The sequence below is a fragment of the Helicoverpa armigera genome, chromosome 1, assembly GCF_030705265.1.
Source record: "Helicoverpa armigera isolate CAAS_96S chromosome 1, ASM3070526v1, whole genome shotgun sequence".
NCBI classification, from domain to species: domain Eukaryota; kingdom Metazoa; phylum Arthropoda; class Insecta; order Lepidoptera; family Noctuidae; genus Helicoverpa; species Helicoverpa armigera.
Window position 1 is genome coordinate 4,215,570 of NC_087120.1, and position 12,236 is coordinate 4,227,805.

Below are 12,236 nucleotides of genomic sequence, written 5' to 3' on the forward strand. Positions count from 1 at the left end.
GTACAGTGTATATTTGGAGCGTTTTCTTCCTCGCCTAGGTTTTCATCATCGACTGGTTACGTCTTTTTTTTGTTTGAACTGGGAGTTCTTGTGGCCATTTCCGATTAGTTAATTTTATATCAGACACAAGTTATTTTACTAGAAAGACTTTTCTTAATTTGGCAGAACGTGTACATCATTTACATTTTTGGGTTATGTTATTGAAATCTAATGAATACATCGCGATACAATAATAGTCAGGCATACTTTAATGCTTGACAGCGTCTTGTGATATTTATTGACAGCAATTGAAACTCTATTTTGTACATTTTCAGGGGACAACAACAAGGCAGCGAACAACGCAGTTGACAACGACACCATACTCAGGAGGACACACAGCTTTGAAAACGACAAGAGGTACCGATTCGAGGCAACATGTTACCCACTGTCTCGTACTTTGATATTACACTGTAGTTCTTGTAGGCGTTCTATAAAATATGGACCAAGGGATGCCATATTCTATTCAAATCTGCTCGGTTGTTGATACATAGAACAGAGTAAATATACTTTATGTTATCATTACTTGTGAAAGTTTGCATTCCAAAACGAACTGTACTGTCTTGCTTTCGCAAATAGTGTAGAAGAAGCATTAGGTCTTTGAATCCCTTTATCGATTCAAGGCTGAAATTAACATGGATTAACATTCAAATAAATATAAATGACATACGTTAATCCAGACATATTACCTTAATTAAATACAATTTTAAAAATACAAAACTGAATACTATTTATAATTATACGCAAGATTACGCAAATGGCAGACGGCCAGGTTTTATTTTTATTGAACGTCTACAGAAACTGAACTGTTGTGTAATGTTGAAGTATCGCTGTATATACAAAATTTATTGTATGTCTAAAAATTTTGGCATGACGACTAAAATATTAACGTTTTTAGAGAATTGTGAGTTCGGATTACTCGATATTGAAAGTTTGTTTTAACTAGATGGGCAGACGACCTGGTGAAGGTCGCAAGCTGCCATTGGATGCTGTCAGCCCAAAACAGTTTGTTAAGGATATTTCTGAGAGGCCTATGTCCAATACTGTATATGGGTTAGATGGATTGTCATCTAAATATCTGTACACTACATAGTTGTCACCAATGTGAAATAAGTAAAAGTTGAGAATCGTGAGATAATCAAAACTCTTTGTTCAACTTTACATTGCACTTTTCATTATTGCATTTAAAACTTCCCTCTTTCGTTTTGCTCACAATTCTTTAGAAACGTAAGAGCTTTTATAAAGTCATGATTAAGTGTTTAGTGTTGGCATACAAATTGGCGTGTTTCGATGTTGTTAGTAGTGTCAAGTGTTTAATTTTTTTTTTTCTGTTTTCATTATTCAAATGATTTTCCGAATGCAGTCAAGTTTACTAGTATTTAGTTTCAATGTCTAGTCAATGTGTTGTATAGTGGTACTCGTGATCGCTTTTGTGCTGTGGCGTCTCGTCTAAACTGCGCTTTAGACTAGACTTCAAATTATTGTCAAAAGTTAGCTGTCATACAGAACATAAACGTCATATAAAAGCAACGCCACTCTGTTAGGCTAGCACTAACCAGAGAATAATTTAAAAAATATACAAAAAATAACGTTTAACAATGTGCTAACGTACAAATAACTGCTCTAAAAGTAAAACTCTTGAAAACACGACGTCATAATATTTTGGTGGCACATTTGACAACACAACAAAAGGGCATGTTGTTAATGATTGATTTTATTCCATACAGATGAATAAAAATATTCATCTACTTCACAAAAGAAGTCGATTTTGAATTGATATCATCAACACAGTTTAACTATCCATTAATTTATTTTATCATCGATAAGCAATATCGTTATAAAATTCATCACAACACTAATTTACAAAAGTCTTAACAAATTCACCATACACTTTTGTAACATACCCAAAAAAATGACAGTCCAAAACTTGGCAGTGCCAGCCAAGTCCAACAAGAACTTCTGTATAACATTTAACATCGCATACGCATACATGTCGCATGCTTGTGTGCATTGTAGCTTCTACCAACGGTATCGTGACGTCACCGCTCGTATTAAGGCGTCGTCCTGTCCGTCGATTCCCCCGGCGCAGCCAGCAGCGGAGAGGAAAAAACCTCAAGAGCACACTAACAATGCGACAGAGAGTACTAACGACGATATAGAAACAAGGTGCTCATTTATTATCAGCTACCGAACTTGGCGGATTGTTTTCAATCAGAGTTTTTTTACATTTATCGAGTAGGTTTATCATCGAGTTCTGATCTGATTTAAAAACTTGTTTTGGAATATTTTTCAAAATTAAAGTTGCCATATTGATTTGAATACATATTACATTTTTGAAATTATGATATGTCTGGTAAACAATTCGCAAAGTTTACAATTAATACCAACAAGATTTTTTAATATTCATTACAATAACTGTTCTATATGTCTCGCTGTTTATGCTTGTAACTGTTGTCTTTTATATGTATGTATATGTATATATTTTTCTATGTATTTGTCTTTTTCGTCTAATATGTAAATATTTAATGTTGCTACTCTCATTAATATTAACGACATTTCTAATGTCAATTGAAGCCTTCATAATTTAAACATAACTTGGATCCTTTGAAGGTTTATGAAAAGCAACAAAAAATATTATTCCCAAAAAAAAAAATGCATGAAAGTAGTTTGTATACATGTTTCTGTGGTGAATGTATGTTCTGGAGGTGATAGCGTTTACTTACGTACTTAGAATAAACCCAACGGACAGACGGGAGCGGGAAGTCAATACTTGGAGCGGAGCCACCACCACCACGCCGAGTGCCAGTCCCACTAACACGACGACTACGACCACAGTTCGAAGGTACCGTATTGTTGTGTGTGTTTTGTAATTTTGTGCATGTGTGGGTGTACAGATTCTATAGACTATAGACTCCAGGTCATGTAGACAATAGATTAGAAAGAGAAAGCAGACTGATTGGTGAGTAAAAATTATGAATTGACAGTTTTTCAAAGATGTCTCTATTTAGGTGTGAACTGGAGTTTTTTAATCGAGATTGATTTTTTAACATCATGAGGTAAAAACCTTATTTTATGATTGGGTTATTTAATATGTTTACAAGGATGAAACAGTCTTTACAGTAAGTTCCGGCCCACATGTTAGTAATGTAATTTTAATAGTTAATTATATTCTCATAGTTTATATTTTTATATCAGTAGACAGTGTGAATGTGGTTGGGAAATGTGTTTTGTCCTAGAATTATTTAGAGAACTTATAATTTATAAGTTTAAAAATAAGAGTTAATTTTACTGAAGCGAATATAAAACGTACTGCAGTATTACAGTATTGTATTATGTGCACAGTTCGTCGGAGAGCGTAGAGTCAAACAGTAGCAATTCAACACCAAGCTCTGCCACGCCGACCAAACTGTCGCCCGGGAACATTTTCAAGAACTTCTTCAAGTAATCGTGATGTTCATTAGAAAGCTTGAATACGGGACTTGTCGTTGATCGAGTATTACAATTTGAGCCTTATTTCTAGTAACCCAAGGTTGATATTACTTTATTGCTAAAGACATTCCATTTGGAAAAGCATTTTTTAATATTACACTGATTCATAATGGGTTCAATCGTCAATTAAACGATATTGATGGATAAATGGATGATGATTTAAAAAGGACTGTTGTTCTTTTTCAGTTGATTAGCATAGAAAAAATGGAATATTCGACAGTTCTCGTGTTCAAGCAAGCTAGGTTTTTCTGTGTGTTAGTTATCATTTGCGCTTCGTCTGTTTGTGCTCGGACGATTTTATTTGCGTTTTATTGAGACCGTATTTTTATTTAATAATATCAAGCATGAAGTTTGATATTTTTATTAGACGTGTTGCATGTCTAACAAGACTTGAAATTTTGTAATAATTATGTTTATTTCGCTTGGTTTTTAAAACGCAATCTGTATTGGAAATGGTCTATAATACTGGGTACGATTGCAGGTCGTTTGTGCCCCCCGTTCGGGATGAGGAGAGTGAAACTCAAAGGAAAGCTCACGCGAAACGCGTGCGTGAAACGCGACGCTCTACGCAGGGCGTCACTCTTGACGAGATCAAGTCAGCTGAGCAGCTCGTCAAGAAGAAGGCTGGTAATGGTACCACGGAGAGCCCTCCGCCTGTCACCATCAAGAAGGAGGAACCCTCCCCTGTCGCCTCGCCCGCACCTGACAACGGCTCGGTACGTGTGCATGCAATATTTAGAAATTACTCCAGTACGCAGTAGAGGGTTAAGAGGGCACTAATTCTAATTTTACAAGTGACTAATTGGTAAAAGGGTATTAACTTACCAATCGAACATGTGTTGTTGGTTTCACAAATAATACACTATGTAGACTTGTGTAATTTGAAACAACAAAATTGATAATTTGGGTTTTAGTGTAAGATTTGGAGCCGTGTTTGGTTCTCTGTGTTTAATTTTTTTAACTCTAAACTATGTGTTCACCTGTTATTTGGTATTGTAGATCAGGCCAAATGTAAATGATTTAGTAGATTAGAACATTCAATTACACTGGTCCTTTAATTCTTGTACATACGTTGAGTTTGTATTTGAGTTTTTTTTATAACTTTTTTATTCCGACACTCATTGGTCCAATGTGTGCTTTATTTTAAGTTTCATGTCGATGTCGCCTCGTGTTAATATGGCTATTTGGAACATTGTCACCATATTCACATACCATTTCGTGATCGGAGAACATTAATCGAGACAATGTTACATTAAAACGTATGTTTTCCTTATTTAAAGGTTTGAATGTTTGTGGAAAACTTCACCTTTATATTTCAAAGTAAAAAAGTACCCATTCTACAGCACTGGGCACCAAATATTCCCGAGAAAAAAAAACCAAACACAGAAAAGTTCCTTCTCTAATGAACGAAAGTTCTAGAACATTTTCAAAACTTGTAAAGTGAATGTGATTTCACTTGTGACGTATAGGCGCGCGCGTCTGTTCCGGGCGGCGACGTGGCCGTGTCGCTCGCGCTGGCGTGCGCGTCCGCGACGGCCACCGCCACCATAGCCGCCAACAGCGAGCGCCGTCCCTCGTGGCGGCTCAGGCTCGACCCCACTAATAAGGTGGCTATAGCACCGCGGCCAGCCAATCAGATTGTCGATACTTTTCCTCACTTCGAAATACTAAATTTGAATAACATTCGGCATTCGATGTTCCAAGAAGCGTTCGAATTATAAATGCCTTTTCTGAGATTTTATTTGCGTTTTGAATGTTTTATTTGAATATATTACGTTTTATTTTTAATTATTTTGGACCGTAGTTATTCTCGATCAAACACCATTTCTATTAGCAATAGCTTTTAAGGTAAGTTATCCTCTCTTAAAATTTTTGTAGACACTAGTGTAGCCACTTCATTTTTAATTTAAAGTTTCGACAATCTCGTTTGACTCAGTCGCTGGGCGGGACGCGCATGGTGTGAAATAAAATCTTTTTTGCAATCGGTGATAAAATTCTGATTTTGGGACTTGAGTCACTATTAGTAGATAATAAAGTATATTCTGCTGTATGGCTTTTTACGGTAAACTTCAAGCATCACCGTATCGGTAAAGCTTGTTGTTCCGTTCATTGAGAGGGGATAAGCCAGAAAATGAACAGTATTTCAAAAATATAACTTTTTAACCCTCTGACCGCCACGCTCGTACCACGTTGCCACCTTTCACCAATCTAGTATTCAGTAACGAAATAAATTGTTATAAAAATACTGAAGCTCCCTAATGTTCACATGCAGTAATTTCATAACATTATGCATATTGACTTTGACTTCTAAGCTAACGCGCTATCTCCACGAAGAAGAGAACCGCGACGTGTCTTCGCTCCTACCGTCGGAAAATCTCCCAAAAGGGTGTCCGCAACGACTCGTAATGGGATTGCCGGATTCTCTTGACTGCGCGTTATAATATTTGTAGAAAGAGTTAGGTGAAATGACGCGACTCTCGCTCGTGTAGACGGCGCCTAACGGTACTTGATTGGTGATGAATGCATTTTTATTTTTTACCCTTCTACGTCCTCCTTAAATCGTACCCACCTTCGTGGCGGTGAAAAGGTTAAACCTCACAAAGCATATGACATCACTGTCATCTTTTTGTGTCAAGTGTCACATTCTCCCAACATCAGAATTCGTGTATTCTTAGCATTTCTGTCCCTTATGTCTTGCACCACATCTTTCGAGTGCCATGTGTGAACTGCCTGCACCAATTATTTCCTATACAGATACTCGACTTGCGCTCTGAACATCACTCGACATCCATCTGTGCAAATATTCTTTATAAAGCAAAAATTCACTAACTTTAGACCTTTAAAAGAACACACAATGCATCTCCAATGTCATATTAGTATGAAGCATCTGAGTGGTTGATAGGGGAAAGGTATCTTAATCCGAAAATTTCGAAAGGTATCCTATAGAACTTTTACTTGAGATTGGAGCTCATAACCTTTTGCCAGAATGGTCTCGGTCGATAATTAAGTTTAGCGAATACAAGAAGTCGAGTATCTGTAAATCACATTTATTTAAGAAGTTCCTGTCTGTCCTGTCTCACGTTTTGTTTCTACACAGTTTGTCTTTATGTTTGCATGTATGTCCTTCTCTTCGGTGGTGAAACATTTTCAGCAATTAGTCTTCTTTAACACGAAAGTAAGATGACGATCCATTCAATTGTAGGTTTTTAGAATTAATTAATTATGTAAAGAACTAAGAATATATTAGATTAGTAGGTATAGGTCTAATCGAGGTATTTTTGTTTAGTTGAGTATTTGTTAAGTATATTTTGTGTTTATTTAAAACTGCTTATTGCATGCTTTATTAATTGAACGCAATAATCATTTCCAAATAGGAAAAAAATGCTATTTTAACATAAGTAACAATATTGCAGTATGGTTGTAAATAGATATTAACACACCTAACGCTATGACAATAACAGTTGCTTATTTCATAGATCTGTGGGTAGATTAACCCCTTGAGTAATAATTCTGAGATCGCTGTTTTTATTTTTATCGATATCGGTAACATCACTAGCAAATATCCATAGGTTACTTACAAGCCCAATGAAACTTTCTTTGCAATGAAAACAGGTGTACTGGATTTTGCGTAGGACACAGGAGTACATAATGGGATGCACGAAACTAAATTTCAGAACTGCTAAAAATCTGCAAGACCGCTTTTATGTTGTTCGTCTTTTGTATTGGAACAAGCTTTATAAAATGTGCTCCCAAACTAAGGCTGGAAATAGTGCTCGACCGACGAGAAGGACATACCTGACCAGAACAGATGGCAACCAGAGACCGTCAGAGTGTGCGCATTCATAGACTTGCATCGATTTAGATACGTCGACCTATGGTCAGCACTGTTTCCAGCCTTATCCGCAGTTGCAGAAAGACTCATTAAACTTAAATCTTTTTTAAATCTATTGCCGACTCTTTTTTTGTCAACAGGATTAAAAGTGTTCGCAATAGATTTAATGAAGCTTTAATTTTAATTTATCTTTCTTCAACTGACGGTAAGTTTGTTTAACTATCTACATTTGTATTAACTAATATATTGTCCCAATATTGCAACAGTTTGAGCTAGAAGACGCTGGTCGGTCGTCGCCGCGGTCGACCGCCGCAGCCGAGGCGACCGTCACGCTCCCCTTCCGCCGTCCCCCTACAGGCTCCACGGCCAATACCACCGCCAATACCACCACCGTAATAAAAGATGAAAATAGAACATCAACAGGTAATTACACTTTCATTATTTATGAGAATTAACATTACTGATCCTACTACAAAAAAGTTAAACAGACGTTCGACACGTGTTTTAAAAGATTTTGTGTAGAAAATGTTCGTGAAACACGTGACTAACGTCTGTTTAACTTTTTTGTAGTAAAATTGTACATGTTCCAAACAATTCTGTGCAAAGACATGAATAGAACGGTTACTGCCTCGTTGTTCTAGTAGTCGCACGCGCGATTGCCGTGCTCGAGGTCTCGTGTTCGATTCCCGGATTGGGCCGAAATTGTATTGAGAGTTGTAGAAACTTTCACAAAGTACCTCGTAGTATGGACGTTGGTGATAGAAACGCCCGTGCATTGGAATGCAAATGTCGGTCCTGCGCCTGATATATCTCCGGATGTGTCGGATTTTTCGTCCCGTCAGGTTTGAGAGTGAAGGAATAGAGAGTGCATCTGTGTCTGCGCAAATGCTCCTGCGCAACTGGCTAAACTCCTTATATAAGAGCAGCCGCCGTGGCTGAAATCGGCCTTAAAATGTGTTGGTTGGTGACTGAATTGAATTGGTGAACTTCACCATAAAATATATTTTTTTTTGTCCAGTAAGCACTTAAGCTATGCTTTAACAATCTGTTAAACAATTTTTATACTAGAACTAACAATAAGTGTCCTTTTGCTCCAGATACGGCCGGCGAAGAGGAGAAAGAGCGCGAAAGCAGTACGGAGAGCAAGTCATCGAGCAATGCCTCTCCGGCGAGCACGCAGGCCGCGCTCAACGTCATCCAGCGCCGACGCCGGCCCAAGCGACGCTCCACCGGCGTCGGACACGTCGATATGGACGTATGTCTCATATACAACACTATCGTTCATTTCGTCTCTGTTCTGTAGATATGCCATGCAAATCTTGTTATATACTCACACATTTTAACTGTAACTCACACACATTATACCATTAACACATACACACTTATACTTACGGATTTTACGTATAATTTTATATATGATATAACGCAATTTATTATAGCCTTTTAGGCATAGCTTATAACAAAACTAGTATAGAAGTCGAAAGTAGCTTGATATTAATAATAATTTAATCGCCAGTGTAAATAATGTAATTTATATATTTGCTAATCGCCAACGTGCTTGGCAAGCGCGCTCGTATTTTATGATAGTGATGTGTAATTAAAGACGTATATCGATATATTGATCGAATTAGTATTAGGTATACCTATTATGTATTTAGGAAGACTCGTGTATATAATAAGCTTTAGCGCGTAGCTGACGATCGTTTCACACCTGACGGAGCGCGAAACAGCGCAACAACATAGCGTCGATATAAAGGGAGAAAACCACCACTTCGCTATTCGATAACTTTACTTTTATACGAGTACGAGTTGTTTGGGAAAGGTTTTCCGATTATGAAGCTTCAGCCGAATATAACACGATTTTAACGGACTTCAACCTGCGAGAAGGAATTGATTCAAGTGGTCACAAACGTAATTTCTTAGCATAGAATTGTAGATGTCTATTGTGGGTTTTCTTTTGCTTAGGCAGTGTCCAGTACATTTGAGATTATCGTTAGCAGTTTGATTATGTCATGATCAGTAAAAAGGCATGCTTTCTGTCGAGCACTTGCCTACGAACAACGCCTGCGTTCTTGACGTGATGTTATGAACGTAGCATACAAATCTTTTATTCAAAGTGTCCAATAAAAGCAAGTCACGGCTACAATACAACCTTATGGAAAACGTTACATGCCATTGCTAATTTCTGTTACTGGCAAACCATACCATTCTGCCTTCTTCACATATTTCTAACAGAGGACACTAACTAGTACCTAATGAATATGATGGTGCATATTTATGTGTGTTTGTGATCGTGTAAAGCGGCGATCGAATGCCATGGACCGCGCGTGCATGCCGGCCGACCGGCTGCCGAGAAGGTCGCGAGGACGCGCCAGGCGCCGTCGAAACCCGGTCTGCAACTGGAAGCCCACGTTACTGCCCGCGCTCCTCGCTGCGTACTACGCCCCACAGGGAGGGAGGCCACGCCCCCCAATGATATCCGACGCGCTGCGTCAGGTGTGACATGTGCTTAATACATGAGTATGAACGGACTTGCGACGCTTTGCTCATCTCTATGTTAGTAGCGTTATATTACTGTTATATTGCCCACGCCAATGACAGATGCTCGTTGTAAGATGCTTCGTTTCTAGTTTCCGATGCGGGTGAACCTTAAGCAATTGTTTCTTCACATGCGCAAAAATATCTAATTTTAGTGTTCGTGGAGACTCAACGACTCGGCTTGGTGCTCTCAGTTTCACTCGCATGACAGGGCAACAATTTGATGTAATAAAATGTTTACCATCTATTCTTCAGGGTGTAAACTGTTACTCATAGTTCTTCCGCACGTCATCTGTTAGTAAGGACTTATCGAACTATATGCTAGTTAGATCTCCTTGAAGATTGACAACTTTCTATGTACAGCGATTTTTAATAATATCGATGTGGAATGTTAAATACAAGTACTCTTCTCTCTTTTATTCATAGTTGTTTTAAGATCTTAATTATTTCAACTCATGTTTGTATATTGCGCCTGTTATTTTTGATCATGTTAAATCTTTATGTTTTGATTAGTTTGTATACATTTGCGCACCTGCCAGTGGTCAGACCAGCATGTTATCATGTCGTTGTAGGAATAGAAACACTTCATTCTACGCAGCGTGACTGATGACCGTTGATCACCATAGTCGCTCAAACCTAAGTCCAGGATTCTAAATTTCGTCTTTCTAAATTTTGCGTTACGTATAAACCGGCTTTATTATAATTGGTATTAATACACGGGCTATTTATTTTATCGGTGTCATCTAAATGCTTGTTTAAACTATTATGTTAATCGTCGATGCAGTTATTACAGACGTTAACAACACGTAGACCGTACCTTAAGAAATATTTGTGCCGATATAGTCCTGCACAAATATCTTCTATGAAATTGATGATATCGGCAGTAATTCGCGTTTACGACTTATTGCTTTGTGAAATGTCGCGCGCACAACGTCCTATTTGTTGAATGACTCACCGAACAAACTGTATTGTGTAAACTGTAATATTTCGATGTACAATATCTGAATAAGATACGCTAATCGGATTGGCGCCAAAATTGTTCTAACCAGCATGACATTTACGGCATGTTCTGTCCGCTTTCTTTGTTTTAAGATCACATCGTTCTATGTGACTTTAAGTCAAGAACATTGTAGTACTATCGATAGATGAACTCTTGAATATTTTCAATCAGAACACGCAAGTGAGTGTAGCATGATGATGTTGCTGCACAGATCGCTTTCCTCCCGTGTTACTTGTTCAAGCGATGTTGTGTAGGAAGTTCGAAGACCTTACACTGGTGTATCAGATATGTGAAGTTCTATGTATGTTGGCAGGACATCGTGAATGACCGCGGCGGAGGCGGCGAGGGCTGTGAAGCCGACAACGAAGCGCCAGCGGTGAGTTTGTTGCAATGAGACTTACTTTATCATTGCTCACTGAATAAAATTATCGCTTAATATTCAGATTTGCTTGAGTTTCGGATGGCACTTTAAACTGTAGGTCCCGGCTGTCATAGGATATTTTTGGCAGTCGTTACGGGTATTCAGAAGCCTGTAAGTCCGATAACCAGTCTTACCCAGAGATACTGGGTTGCCCGGGAAACTGGGTTTAGGAGGTCTGATAGGCTTGTAAAACCCTGGTACTCAGTCTCAGTCTGTTAGACTGGAAGCCGACCCCAACATAGCTGGGAAACGGCTAGGCATATGCTTCAAGCCTATGTGTTTGCCTGAATTGGCCTATAATCAACCTATACACAATAAGTGTGTTGGATTCTATTCTTCTTAGATTCGCTAGATGTCTTAACTTCCAACATGATTAGAATGATGATGATTTGATAATTTTATTCAGTGAGTCTAAAACTCATTAAATACTGTTAATCCTGTTTAACGATCTGCCTGACCATACGTGTTGCCATAAAGATTTTCCCCGTTTCTTTGAATACTCCGAATAGTACTGTGCCATATAGAATTACTAGCTTTTGCCCGCAACTTCGTTCGCGTGGAATAGTGACTTCCGGCAGATTTTTGGTTTGACTATTGGTCAAACCAAAGATGGCGCTAAGAGTCCGAAATATGTTTTTTTTGTAATAAAAACTATTCTATGTCCTTTCTCAAGTTCCGAACTATGTCTGTACCAAATTTCACACAAATCGGTTCAGTAGTTTAGGCGTGAAGAAAAGACAGACAGACAGACAGACAGAGTTACTTTCGCATTTATAATATTAGTTAGGATTAGTTAGGATTTAAGTAAACTCAATCACTCAATTTTGATATAGTTTTTATTTAACCGTTGTTTACTGAGTATGTTAACGGCTTATATTTGTGAATGTTGCTGAAGTGTGGGAGGGATTCGCTCGAAATAT

The 12,236-nt window shown here is 38.1% G+C and overlaps 1 protein-coding gene across 11 annotated transcripts in view; it reads left to right on the forward strand.

Moving 5' to 3' along the window:
* LOC110373036 (protein phosphatase 1 regulatory subunit 12B) overlaps positions 1–12,236 on the forward strand; it is a 53,986-nt gene that overhangs the window by 25,217 nt on the left and 16,533 nt on the right. For 4 of the 11 annotated variants that reach the window (XM_021330132.3, XM_021330142.3, XM_049839402.2 and 1 more), the window contains 9 exons: positions 315–396; positions 2,053–2,202; positions 2,768–2,878; positions 3,379–3,477; positions 4,007–4,241; positions 4,995–5,132; positions 7,624–7,780; positions 8,455–8,612; positions 11,209–11,271. In XM_021330132.3, the coding sequence (XP_021185807.1) occupies positions 315–396; positions 2,053–2,202; positions 2,768–2,878; positions 3,379–3,477; positions 4,007–4,241; positions 4,995–5,132; positions 7,624–7,780; positions 8,455–8,612; positions 11,209–11,271 (1,193 nt within the window). The remainder of the gene's footprint in view (positions 1–314; positions 397–2,052; positions 2,203–2,767; positions 2,879–3,378; positions 3,478–4,006; positions 4,242–4,994; positions 5,133–7,623; positions 7,781–8,454; positions 8,613–11,208; positions 11,272–12,236) is intronic. The other 7 variants (XM_049839400.2, XM_049839412.2, XM_049839409.2 and 4 more) reach the window with 5 other exon arrangements.